Genomic DNA, 13,228 nt, shown 5'->3' on the forward strand with positions numbered 1-13,228 from the left:
ACTGCTCTCCTTTAGGATGGACTGGTTGGATCTCCTTGCAGTCCAAGGGACTCCTCAAGAGTCTTCTCCAACACCACAGTTCAAAAACATCAATTCTTTGGCACTCAGCTTTCTTTATGGTCTAACTCTCACATCCATACATGACTACTGGAAAAACCATAGCCTTGACTAGATGGACCTTTGTTGGCAAAGTAATGTCTCTGCTTTTTAATATGCTGTCGAGATTGGTCATAACTTGCTTTCCAAGGAGTAAGCATCTTTTAATTTCATGGCTGCAGTCACCATCTGCAGTGATTTTGGAGACACCAAAATAAAATTAGCCAGTGTTTCCACTGTTTCCCCATCTATTTGCCATGAAGTAATGGGACCAAATGCCATGATCTTAGTTTTCTGAATGTTGAGCTTTAAGCCAACTTTCTCACTCTCCTCTTTCACCTTCATCAAGAGGCTCTTTAGAAGCTGGATTATATTTTGGTGTGGTGACCTGTCTTGTTCCATGTGGGATGCTTAGCAACATCCCTGGACGAGCTGGTGGAGACCAACTTCCCACCCAGCGCAGGAATGCCTATCAGGGCCATGACCGAAAGGGATCCTCCAGCATCTGTTTGAAGCCCTTCCTTTTTGAGATCTCTTGTCTCCCCTATTTGGAGTTAACTATAAGACAGGTTATGTTTTATGTTAGCTGTTACGTTGTTATTTAGTACCTAAGTTATGACCGACTCTTTTGTGACCCCATGGACTGTAGCCCACCAGGCTCCTCTGTCCATGGGATTCTCCAGGCAAGAATACTGAAGTGGGTTGCCATTTCCTTCTCCAGGGAACCTTCCTGACCCAGAGATCAAACCTGTGTCTCCTGCATTGGCAGGTGGATTCTTTACCACTGAGCTACCAGGGAGGCTCATAGCTGTTATGTTAGCTTTATATAATTTTAGGTTTATATTATATTTACCTTAGCTGTCCTGTAGCTTCCACCAGTGATCCTAGTGCTAATCTCTTGAGTAGCACAACATAAACCAAGTTCTTTTTTTTAATTTAGTTTTTAATTGAAGGATAATTGTTTTACAGTATTGTGTTGGTTTCTGCCATACATCAGCATGTATCAACCATAGGTATACACATGTCCCCTTCCCCCCACCTCCAACCCCATCTTAACCCTCTATTCCCTGAAAGGAATAATGTGTACCAAAAGGCCTTATAAATTTCCAAAGCTCATTCATCAAATACTTAAACCTGTACTCCAGGTAAAGCTTGGATGTCTCTTATCTCCTGCTTTCTTGCTTGCAAAATATGTCTTGTTTTTTTGTTCTTCTTGCCTTTAATTAGACTAGTAACATATACACATATATTTAATGTAAGCATCTGTCGGGGAAGATACAGTCCCTTATTCAGTTTTCACAAAACTTATTTTAGGCTCATAACTTCCTAGACATAGATTTTGTTTTTTAATAGACAAGAGATGAAAAATGTAGTTGATATACATCTCTAAAACTGTATTATATATGCAAATGCTAAGTAATGGCAGAGATTCTACCCCTGGATTCGATTGTTCATGTCATCGAGATTGATAGTCTTAGATTGTGTAGAGAATGTGATTTCAGTACCATCTGTGGCCACTTATCCAGCAGATTGGGCAGATAACAAATCTGCCAAATGAGCAGTGTATGTTCCTAAAAAAGGAAAATCAGAAGGATTCTACCACGGAGGATCTTAAAATATTATTTATTTAAAAACTTAAAATTTTAATAACTTCTATAATTCCAAATAGTTTATAGAATATAGACTCTATAGAAGGTAAAAATTTTAGTATTTTCTTTTCTCTTTTTTAAATTTATTTTAATTGGAGGATAATTACTTTACAATATAGTGATGGTTTTTGCCATACATCAACATGAATCAGCCACAGTATACATGTGTCCCCTCCACCCTGAACCCCCCCTCCCACCTCCCTCCCCACCCCATCCCTCTAGGTCGTCCCAGAGCACCGACTTTGGGTGCCCTGCTTCATACATCGAACTTTCACTGGTCGTCTATTTTACACATGGTAATGTATATGTCTCAGTGCTATTCTCTCAAATTTTCTTTAATATTTCAATTACACGGGTATGTTTCAAACAGCATTGGAAAACCAGCATCCTTGGCCATAACCTAAGATAATGGAAAAGAAAGCATCATTATAAGGGTGTTTCAGGAAGTTGTTCCAGGCACCCCCTGCTCCTGCCCCGATAGTGCTGAGATCTCAGGATGCCTGAGCTCATGTGTGTTGCTCATTGGAACAGCAGACCCTTCGCTGACAACGGCCACCCTCCTCTTGGCAACTTCTCATCTCCTGCAGAGGCTTTGGGAATGTTCCTTCTCTGGAGGTTAATTTGTAAAGGATTTTCCCGTATATCCAGAATTGGTTGAGTTTGGTTCAGTATCAATATCTCTGGGAAAGTACTGATATATGATGCACAGCCTAAATTTTACTTTGGGTTTGGAGTTGGCATTTTCCCATTTAATTTCTTAAAAACAACCTGGTACTAGGTTCTCTGATGGCATTCTTGTTTCCATTATTTAATAGCTAAAGTAAAATAATTTATTGAGTATAAGAATGTGATAGGTCTGTCTTAGACCAGACAGCAGGTCAGATATGCCAGCTTGTGAAAGCACAGTGTCCCTCTGAAGTGGTTTGAATAGCTGGACACCAGCGCAGGAGGGTTAGGGGAATTCTGATCGGGACAGTTCTGAAGATGTGGGGCCAGTTGATCTGCTCTGAAACTTTTTCAGGGCCCAAAATAGCAGTGACTAGGGATATAAGCCCAGAATGACCCTGTTTTAGCCTCTCTATGGTGATGCACGTTTTTTCCAATTTTGTTGAGAAATAATTGATATACCTCACTAAGGTTAAGGTGTACAGCATGGTTTGAGTTACATGTATATTACATTTTGAAGTATTGTGGCATGATTACCACAGTAGGTTTAGTCCTCATCCATCATCTTTTATAGATAACAGAAAAAGAGAACTTCTTTTTTTTCTCCTGTTGATGAGAACTCTAAAATCTACTTTCTTAACTTCACAATGTATCTTAATTGTATCTTCCAGTGTTATCTATAGTCATGTTGTACATTACATCCAGGGTACTTCTTTATCTTATAATTGGAAGTTTGTGCGTGTTGACTACCTTTCTCCATTTCTCTCCAACCACAAATCCGATCTTTTTTCTGTGAGTTTTATGTGGCTTTTGTTGTCATTACTGTTAGATTCCACATGTAAGTGAGATCGTGAAATATTTGTCTTTATCTGACTTGTTTCACTTAACATAATACCTTCAAAGTCCATCAATTTTGTTGCAAATAGTAGGGTTTCCTCATTTTTTATGGTTGAATAATCCTCTCTTTGTGAATGTGTGGGTATTTGTCTCTGTGAGAGAGAGAGAGACAGAGGGAGATCTTCTTGTTCTATTCATCTATCAGTGGACCCTCAGGTTGTTACCTGGAGAAGGCAATGGCACCCCACTCCAGTACTCTTGCCTGGAAAATCCCATGGACGGAGGAGCCTGGTAGGCTGCAGTCCAAGCGGGCGCTGGGAGTCGGACACGACTGAGCGACTTCACTTTCACTTTTCCCTTTCATGCACTGGAGAAGGAAATGGCAACCCACTCCAGTGTTCTTGCCTGGAGAATCCCAGGGACGGGGAAGCCTGGTGGGTTGCCATCTGTGGGGTCGCACAGAGTCTGACACGACTGACGCGACTTAGCAGCAGCAGCAGGTTGTTACCATGTCTTGGTGTTCATAAATAATGCTGCTGTGTACATGGGGATGTAGACATCTTTTCAAGTTAGTGTTTAATATGTTCCCAGAAGTAGAATTGGTAGATATCATGCGAGTTCAGTTTTAATCTTTTGAGGACCCTCCATACTGTTTTCTGCTGGAGAAGGAAATGGCAACCCACTCCAGTGTTCTTGCCTGGAGAATCCCAGGGATGGGGGAGCCTGGTGGGCTGCCGTCTATGGGGTCGCACAGAGTCGGACACGACTGAAGCGACTTAGCAGCAGCAGCAGCATACTGTTTTCTGCAGTGGCTCTACCAGTTTACAGTCCCACCAACAGTGCACAACCTTCATTTTTCTCCAGATTCATGTCAGCATTTGTAATCCCTTATCTTTTGGGTGATGCCATTACAGGTGTGAGGTGATATCTCATTGTGGTTTTAATTTGCATTTCCCTAATGACTAGCAATATTTAGTATCTTTCATGTTGTTGCATTTGCCCACGATGCATATTTTTATATGCATAGTAATGTCTCATTAATGTATGCTTGTGGCTTTCATGGTAATGACAGGAGCTTTTTTTTTTCCTACTGCCAGTGCTATTAAAGTTAAATTATTTTTCTTTTCTTTTTTTCTAGAACAAGCTTGCCCTCCCCTATGTTTTCCAGAAATGACTTCAGTATCTGGAGCATCCTCAGAAAATGTATCGGAATGGTAAGTTATTTCCACAATATGAAGCTGATATGTGTTTCATGCATATCCTTGGAAGAGAATCTTAATGTTGGCATAAATGATACACAGCAGTGTTTCTGAAAACTTTTGATAATCAGAAATTAGGAGGAGTCTTATACTAGGTTTTCCTGACAGAATTTTAACCATTCATTATGCTATTTAATACGACTTTAATGTGACTTTTCATTATAAGAAAATAGGAAAAGAAAATGCTCTTGCCCCATTGTCACACCACATTTGTATGTACCCATAGACTTACTCAGAAATACTCTCAGAAAGAACAGACTCCCCACAGTATAGAATATAATTTCACTTACACTTCTGTGCACAGAGCAGATTTTTGTACTTTGTAAGTGTGGTATATGTCAGACAATTGGAATGTGTCTTTGCTTAGTTATCTGCAGGTGGATCTGATTTTTCAGGAGGAGAGAGATGGATGGCAAACTTACTATTATATAAATCCTAAACTTAGTCACTTCAGTTGTGTCCAGCTCTGTGACCCCATGGACTGTATCCTACCAGGCTCCTCTGTCCATAAGTTTCTCCAGGCAAGAATACTGCAGTGGATTACCATTTCCTCCTCCAGGGGATCTTCTTGATGTAGGGATCGAACCCGTGTCTCCTGCCTTGCAGGCACATTCTTTATTCTCAGAGCCACCTGAGAAATCCATATAAATCCTTAGATTCCCTTTAAAATAGTAGTCCATGTCACTACCCAGTCAGGCTTGGATTCTGAGTAAAGTTCTCTTACTTCTTCCAGCATGACCTTTGACCAACTAGAATGATGAAAAATTTAAAGCGCGTGAGTCTTGAGCTGCTAAAGAATCTGCTTGGGCATGACCTTTCTTAATTTTGCAATTTAATGTGCATCCTTAGTAACCCAGGAACTGTCCCTGCACTGGGAAGTGTGCTATGCTCAGTCGCTTCAGTCATGTCCAACTCTTTGCAACCCCATGGACTGTAGCCCACCTGGCTCCTCTGTCCATGGGATTCTCCAGGCAAGAATACTGGAATGGGTTGCCATTTCCTCCTCCAGGGGATCTTCCTGACCCAGGGATCAAACTTGCGTCTCCTGTGTCTTCTGCATTGCAGGTAGATTCTTTACCCACTGAGCCACCTGGAAAGCCCACTGGGAAATGTAGTCACTTCCTAAACATGTTCATTCTGACGTCTGAAATCCTTTCAGCTGCTGGGGTGCCCACACTAGCATTTTTTGAATACTCGGATTCTCTGCATGCAGCAGTGTCATCTGAGACTTCCTGAACATAATTTCCAAGGAGATAATCTCAGAAACATCTATTTTAAGGGCTTCCCTAGTGACTCAGTTGGTAAAGAATCTGCCTGCAATGCAGGAGACATAGGTACGATCCTCAGGTCTGGAAGATCCCCTGGAGAAGGAAATGGCAACCCACTCCAGTATTCTTGCCTGGAGAATTCCATGGACAGAGGAGCCTGGCAGGCTACAGTCCATGGGATCACAAAGAGTCTGACATGACTGTGCAACTAACTTTCATTTTCACTGCATGGAGAGTAATTCAGCTAACCTCTCTGTAGCTGGATAACAAGATTTATCCCAGTCTTACCATTTCCTGTCTGTGAGACCCTGGGCAAGTTGCCTTGTCCCTGAGTAAAGTTAGAAGAATAATTAGTACTTTATAGCTGTATTGAGAGACAAATAAGATAATTTATGTAAAATGTCAGGACAGACACTGGTTTAGCTTAATGCTCAACGTTATTATCAACGGTTAATCACACTTAGGGTTTCCCTGATAGCCCAGTTGGTTAAGAATCTGCCTGCAATTCAGGAGACCCCAGTTCGATTCCTGGGTTGGGAAGATCCCCTGGAGAAGGGAAAGGCTACCCACTCCAGTATTCTGGCCTGGAGAATTCCATGGACTGTATAGTCCATAGAGTCGCAGAGTTGGACATGACTGAGAGACTTTCACTTTCGCTTTTCAATCACATTTAATCGGAACACCTGGACTCTAACTCCATTTTGTTTACATTAAGACTCATCAGGACAAAGCAAATGTATTTAGGCAAATACATATATTCTTAAATGTTAATTATACATATTAATCTCTTAAGAACTGGAATTTTCAGGACAAAAAAACGATATCTTATAGAACTAATATTTTCAAACCCTTAGTAAACATAATTATCAGTGAGATCCAACATATAAGTATGTAAGTATGTGTGTGTTTAAAATTAAAGCTAGTTTCATTAAAAAAATGCTCATCATTAAAACAAATGGTATTTTTCTATTAGATCAATGCTGACTCTAGCTCATTAAATTGATTTTGCAACCTGCTAATGAAAGGGCTTCCCTGGTTACTCAGATGGTAAAGAATCCACCTGCAATGCAGGAGACCTGGGTTTGATTCCCTGGGTCAGGAAGATCCCCTGGAGAAGGGCATGACAACCCACTCCAGTATTCTTGGCTGGAGAATCCCCAGGTTCAGAGGAGCCTGGCGGGCTCCAGTCCATGGGATCGCAGAGAATTGGACATGGCTGAGAGACAGCACAGCACAGTGTATGAAATCCACAGTTACTGTAGAATTGGTATCATGTTTGTTGGGTCAACAGAATTCATATGAAAACCAGATGTGGTTTGGTGTTTTTTGGTGATCAGGGAAAGTATAGCTTTCTGTATTTCTCTTGCTTAAGTCTGTCACCTACCATCTCCTATCTCACTGGATGTCAGATTTAGCGGTAGTGTCATGAGTTTGTTCAGGCTAGTAACTGATAATCTTCTGGTGTATGTGTCAAGCAAGCATTCAGTCTAAATGGAAATTAACCATCCTTTTAAAAGACAGTAAATAATGTTATGTTGGCTTGTACCTGCATACTTTGAAAGATGCGCTATTTCTTCAGAAGAATGGTTTTAACCTTTATTTTTAGGCACAGAACTGTTTGTACAGAGACAGGTTGAATCATAGATAAAGCAAATAAAAGCAGAGCTGTTTGGGCTGAAAGGGGACCATGGCGTGTTTTGAAACTTGTATCTGTGGAACTTTCTGAATAAAATCATAGAGAAAAAGCTGCAGAGGAGGTAATATTTGGGGCGAGTGTTCTCTGGTGAGGTTTTGTAAGAGAGTAACGTTCTAGGTGAATGTTTATTAATGTCATCTGGCATTTGGAAGTATTGTTCTTTTGGCGCTGTCATGGGCTCCCCTCTAAAGGGCAGCAGAATCAGTCCAGAGGGACCAGCATTGTGCACAGTGGAGATTTAAAGTACAACGGGTCTTGAGAGAGAAAGCAAATTACATCCCCAGAATAAATTTTTAAAGTAGTTTTTGGTATCAACCCTTCTCATATCTGCCTCCTTCTCCCCCTCCCAAGGAAAATAGGTCAAAAATTAGAAGGTATTAGCATTCATAGAGTTTATTACCTTAATTTCAAAGTATCAGTCCGAGGTGGTGCTAGTGGTAAAGAACCCGCCTGCCAATGCAGGAGACATAAGAGACACAGGTTCAATCCCTGAGTCAGGAAGATCCCCTGGAGAAGGAAATGACAACCCACTCTAGTATTCTTGCCTGGAAAATCCCATGGACAGAGGAGCCTGGCGGGCTGCAGTCCATGGAGTTACAAAGAGTCAGACATGACTGAAGCAACTTAGCACCCCTTAGGAAACAGCCTGTGTGAGGTGCTGGGTGGCTGTGAAACCAATTGGAATTTGAATTCAAAGTGAAGGTAGATTTGAAAACTCTCCCACTGCACTTTGGTGATCCTATTCCACTTAACAGTCCAGACACTTGGCTTCAGGTCCTTTCTGTGTGAGTAGATCTCAGAAGCCGTGGACAGACCCTTCAGCTAGCTCTTCCCATAGCTTCACATTCAATTTCTTCTTTTCATGATGAGAAGAAAATGTTAGTCACTCAGTAGTGTTTGACTCTGCGATCCCGTGGACTGTAGCTTACCAGGCTCCTCTGTCCATGGCTTTCTCCCGGCAAGAATACTGGAGTGGGTTGCCATTCACTTCTCCAGGGGCTCTTCCCGACCCAGGGAGCGAACCTGGGTCTCCCGCGTTGCAGGTGGACTCTTTACAATTTGAGCCACTAGGGAAGCCCTGGCTTATCTTTTTATGATAAGAAGTCTTAAAAGTTGCAGCGGAAATCTGTTATGCACTGTAGCTTTTCACAACATCTCTGTCGACTTGAGCATGTGAGAGCAGAGTGGGGAGTATGGACATTCTGCTGGAAACCTCCCAGTTCACGTTCAGCTGGGGTCTGGTCCCAGCTTTCTCAGAAATCAGTGCTCCTCATTTAGGATGTTGTAGTTTATGACGTAGTGTCAGAAAGCCAGTAAGACATGGCTTTTAAGAATCCATGATAGGCACTTACCTGCCAGGTATGGTCTAGGTATAGTTTCATTTTATCAGGAAGGAATGGAGGAGGAAATGGCAACCCACTCCAGTATTCTTGCCTGGGAAATCCCATGGACACAGGAGCCTGGCGGGCTACAGTCCATTGGGTCGCAAAGAGTCGGACACGACTTAGCACCTAAGCCACCACCAATCAGGAAAGAAAGTCAGTGTCTTCAGGCATGTGACATCCTGGGCCCCTGAGCACCTGCTCCAGCCGGGCCCATTGTGCTCCATCCTCCACTGCCACATACAGAACATATTTTACTTTGCTTTCTTTCCCAAAAGTATATAGAGACTTAGATTTCCAAAACTAATGACACCCTTTTTTTTTTTTCTCCCAATCTGTTTTGGGCAGGATTACGTTACCCAGTGTTGGGTTATATACAACATGAAATGAATACTTTACATAACTGGAATTCAATCCTAAATCTCTGTGTGATTGAAGCTTTTACCAAACAGATTCCCGTCTGAGCTTTAATCCTGGTGTTGGTTACGAGCTTGCATTCTTTGCTCCTTATTTCCTTACTCCCGTTGTCCGTCAGGATTCTGGTGCCATAATCCCATTGTCTTCCGTTTCCCCTGTTCTCTTTTTCCTCTTCTCTCCAGTCCTTTTACGATTTGTCAGCAGGACTCACCCCGTGGTTAGGTCACGGGTCACCGTGCTTAGTGACTTTGGAAACCAGAACCAGCACCAGGTTGAGGCGACCGAGGCATCCGGACACAAAATTTGAGTAGATGCCTGCACCTGAGGGCGCTTCTGCTGAATGTCTTGGAGTCGTAGAATATTAATGTTCGATTATTATAAAAGGGTGAGGAAGATCTGTTGTATTGTAAATACTAAGTGACTAAAGTGAAAATATTCTATCATTCTTAAAGTTACCCAGTACAACCAAATTCCACAAGAGATTTGAAAACTTTATCTGTTTTTTTGCTCCTTTAACTCCTATTTCCACTCTATATTTACTATAGAGTATTACCCTAACCTTATTTGTTTTCATCTTTGTAAGTCTTTTATTGAGTTACCCTATCATACTTTGCTATCGCAAAAATATAGAGTAAAATCAAAATTTAAGAATTTATATTTTATGGCCATAAGACTTGAGTACTAAAACTTTCAAGGTCTTCTTACATGAATGATCAAAATAACAAACGTTACAAAATTTATGAAACTATACCACAAAAGATAAAATGTTATTCATTAAAAAGGATTTTTTTCACTTGGGTTAAGATATCCGAGAATGAATTTCACACATTGCTAGAATGAGACAGGGCAGTAACAGTTATGTTCTTACTTTTTAGTAGATTTGAAGATTAAGAAGGCTTGCTTATATTAATAGATGGGAGTGGGAGTTCTGTGTTTTTTTAATACCTAGCAATATCATCAGTTCTTTTCCCAACTGTACATCAAGAGTCAAACGGTAATATATCATCCATCAAAAATAATTTATGATCCACAAGTTTACAGCTCAATTAAGACTTCTTTTAATGTTATTGGAAACCACATTTGAAAACTCTTAACTTTCAGGAGGTCTTGTTACCCTGCCTGGAGTCATGGGCGTCTAGGTCTCTGGGAAACGCAGCAGAGACGCTTCACCAGGGCTCTCAACTTCAATTCCTATAATTCACATCTACCTTGCAATACTGAGAAAGGGTTGAGAAAACTGACATTTTCCCTAAAAGATAACTTGTATAATCTTTTTTTCATGAAATACTCTTGTCTTACCATGAGCTTTAAATGTTTTCCCTGAAAACCTCAGATTCATCTCATTCCCTTGACACAGAATACCTACCAAGTGACCTCAGAATCAGACGCATCCCGGGTCAGGCGCTGTCAGGACTGTGATGTTATTTTTGGGTTCAGATAAACACGTTGGTGTATGTCACTGTGACAACTGTCTCATCCTTGAATTCTAAATATAAGACAGATACAGCTCTAGATAAGATTTGGAGCTTTGCCCAAACTAGTACATTGTATCATAAATACCGACTTAAGAGACAGGAGGCAGAAAAGGCAAAGTAGTTAAACAAAATGTGTCATCTCTACCACCCCACCCTACAGTGATCTGAAATAAATATGCGAGAAGTGACCGGAAGACCCTGCTTCTAATGTCAAGTCTTTGTCTTATCAGAAACAGCAGGGCCTTGACTTAAGGAAATTTTCTTGGTACTAACCAGTACTGTATTTCTTTCTTTCTTTTTTTTTTCAACTTTTTGTTTTGTATTGGGATATAACCAATTCACAATGTTTTGATGGTTTCAGGTGAACAGCGAAGGGACTCAGCCACGCATATACATGTATCCATTCTCCCCCAAACTTCCTCCCATCCAGGCTGCCACATAACATTGACCCGAGTTAGCTGTACAATACAATAGGACCTTGTTGGTTATCCATTTTAAATATAGTAGTGTGGCCAGTACTGTATTTCTAAACTTCCTTTGCTTGGTGCCCTGAAGGTTTTCACACATTGGGGCAAAACTGCTATACTAGGATTCAGGATGGTGTAAGGGGTGGGGTCTCCCACCCCTTCCTGCACCGAGTAAATGAAAAGTGAAAATGTTAGTTGCTTAGTCGTGTCCGACTCTTTGCAACTCCGTGGGCTGTCCATGGAATTCTCCAGGCAAGGATACCAAAGTAGGTTGCCATTCCCTTCTCCAAGGGATCTTCCCGACCTAGGGATTGAACCCGCATCTTCTACATTGCAGGCAGAGCCTTTTATCAAACAAAGGGCATTGTAAAAGGAGAGGTGGGAAAGGGCCACAGTGTGACGTCCCATGCAGGTGCATCCTTGGCCCATCAGTTCTTCAGTGGGAGTGCATGTGGAGGGTGAGCACCCACGGGTCAGTTCCCCTTCAGCATCCCTGCCCGCAGTCACCGGGAACCTTCGGGGACTACAGTGTGGAGACCGTGGCTCTGTCCAAGCGTCCAGCCAGTGCTTCAGGCATCCTTCCACGTTCCCACCTGCTGCTGGTCTAGTAAGAGGACTCGCTCAGCCTCCCAACCCTGAAAATGTTCAGCTACAAGACAGGAAGAATAGGAAAGGAATATATTGTCCCTCAATGCTTTTCTTGTCTTTCTCCTCCCTGGTTTTTTTTTTTGTTTTTTTACCACTGGCTGCATCCAGCTATCCATGGTGTGGTTCATTCAGTTCACACACAGACACCCCTGTCCAGTGTGTAGTTCCTTTGTTTCTGGGTGTCGTGCTCCCCAGGGCTGGTCTGTGAGAGCCGAGGAGCAGAGGTGTAACCACAGCAAGAGGCAGGAGAGTGGCAGGCTTGTTCAGTCTGCGCATCCAGAGTGGTCCCCAAGGGCTGTCCTGCGAGGTCTTGGTGTGGCCACTTTGGGCATGATCGGTGTATTAGGATGGCAAGAACCCCTCACGCAATGGTCAACTTATAGATAATAGACATCTTGTGGAGAGGGAGGGAGGGGACTGGGCAGCATGAGATGGGAAAGAGACCTTGGACCGTCCAAGGCCCTTCTGTGTAAGGAGGATACATTTTTACATCTTTGGTAGCTGTGCGAGGTAGGAGGGCTATTGTGGAGAGAGGATCCGGTGCCATCCTTGGCACACCCAGAGGACAGAGCCCAGGCTGCTGCCAGTGCTGCCCGTCAGTGAAGAGCCTAGAAGCCCACTTTGTGCTTAGGTCACACACCTGGGTAAGCATCCTGCCTGCTGGCAGACTTAGCTAAGACCCAAGCTGAGCTGTTCTCTCTAACCCAGGTCTTAAATATTTGCACAGTTGACCATTACAATGCTAGGCGTAACACTTATAAACTGTTTTTCATTTCAGACTTGGCCTTGCCTGTGGGTTGTTTATATAGTGCTTAAGGGACAAAGCAGCCTGCTTTTTTTTTCTTTCTCAGTTTATCAGCTGATGAGCAGCTGCAATTAAGAGTTTCTTCGGTTTCATCATTGGTTGCCATTAATTTGCATGGATAAATTTAAACTTTGCTTTCAGCTGGGTCACAAGGTAGAATTGCCTGGCATAAATATTTAATTTTTCCAGCTGACTGAAGCTTTCAGTGATAAAAGCATTCTAGCTCATGTTTCTTCCTGAAACTTGACCTTCATAATATGCATTGTTGCTTTTTCTATTACTGGAATATATACTGTATTCGTTGGTTGTATACAGTATCTAGAGAATCCAATACCAAACTTCATTGTCTTGTAAGTAAAAATGGTGTCTGAATTTCCAAGAGGGAGTGAAATATAATTTGTATCGCCAAGTTTTTCATTATATATCCATTATATAAATTTAAATTTAAGCAATTAAAATAATTGTAAGATTATTTAACAATAATTATAGGCTAAGAGAGGCAAAAAAATTGCAAGTTCATTGCTGTATTTTAAATAATCTGTTAGACTGGTCTTTGCAGTCGA

At 41.8% G+C, this 13,228-nt stretch overlaps 1 protein-coding gene across 19 annotated transcripts in view; it reads left to right on the forward strand.

The window, feature by feature from the left end:
- Positions 1–13,228, forward strand: part of OSBPL1A (oxysterol binding protein like 1A) — a 212,352-nt gene that overhangs the window by 170,717 nt on the left and 28,407 nt on the right. For all 19 annotated transcript variants that reach the window (XM_081563211.1, XM_081563218.1, XM_081563210.1 and 16 more), the window contains one exon: positions 4,387–4,462. In XM_081563211.1, coding sequence (XP_081419337.1) covers positions 4,387–4,462 — 76 coding nt within the window. The remainder of the gene's footprint in view (positions 1–4,386; positions 4,463–13,228) is intronic.

The sequence above is a fragment of the Giraffa tippelskirchi genome, chromosome 14 (assembly GCF_054371585.1).
Source record: "Giraffa tippelskirchi isolate mGirTip1 chromosome 14, T2T-mGirTip1v1.2.pri, whole genome shotgun sequence".
Lineage (NCBI taxonomy): Eukaryota > Metazoa > Chordata > Mammalia > Artiodactyla > Giraffidae > Giraffa > Giraffa tippelskirchi.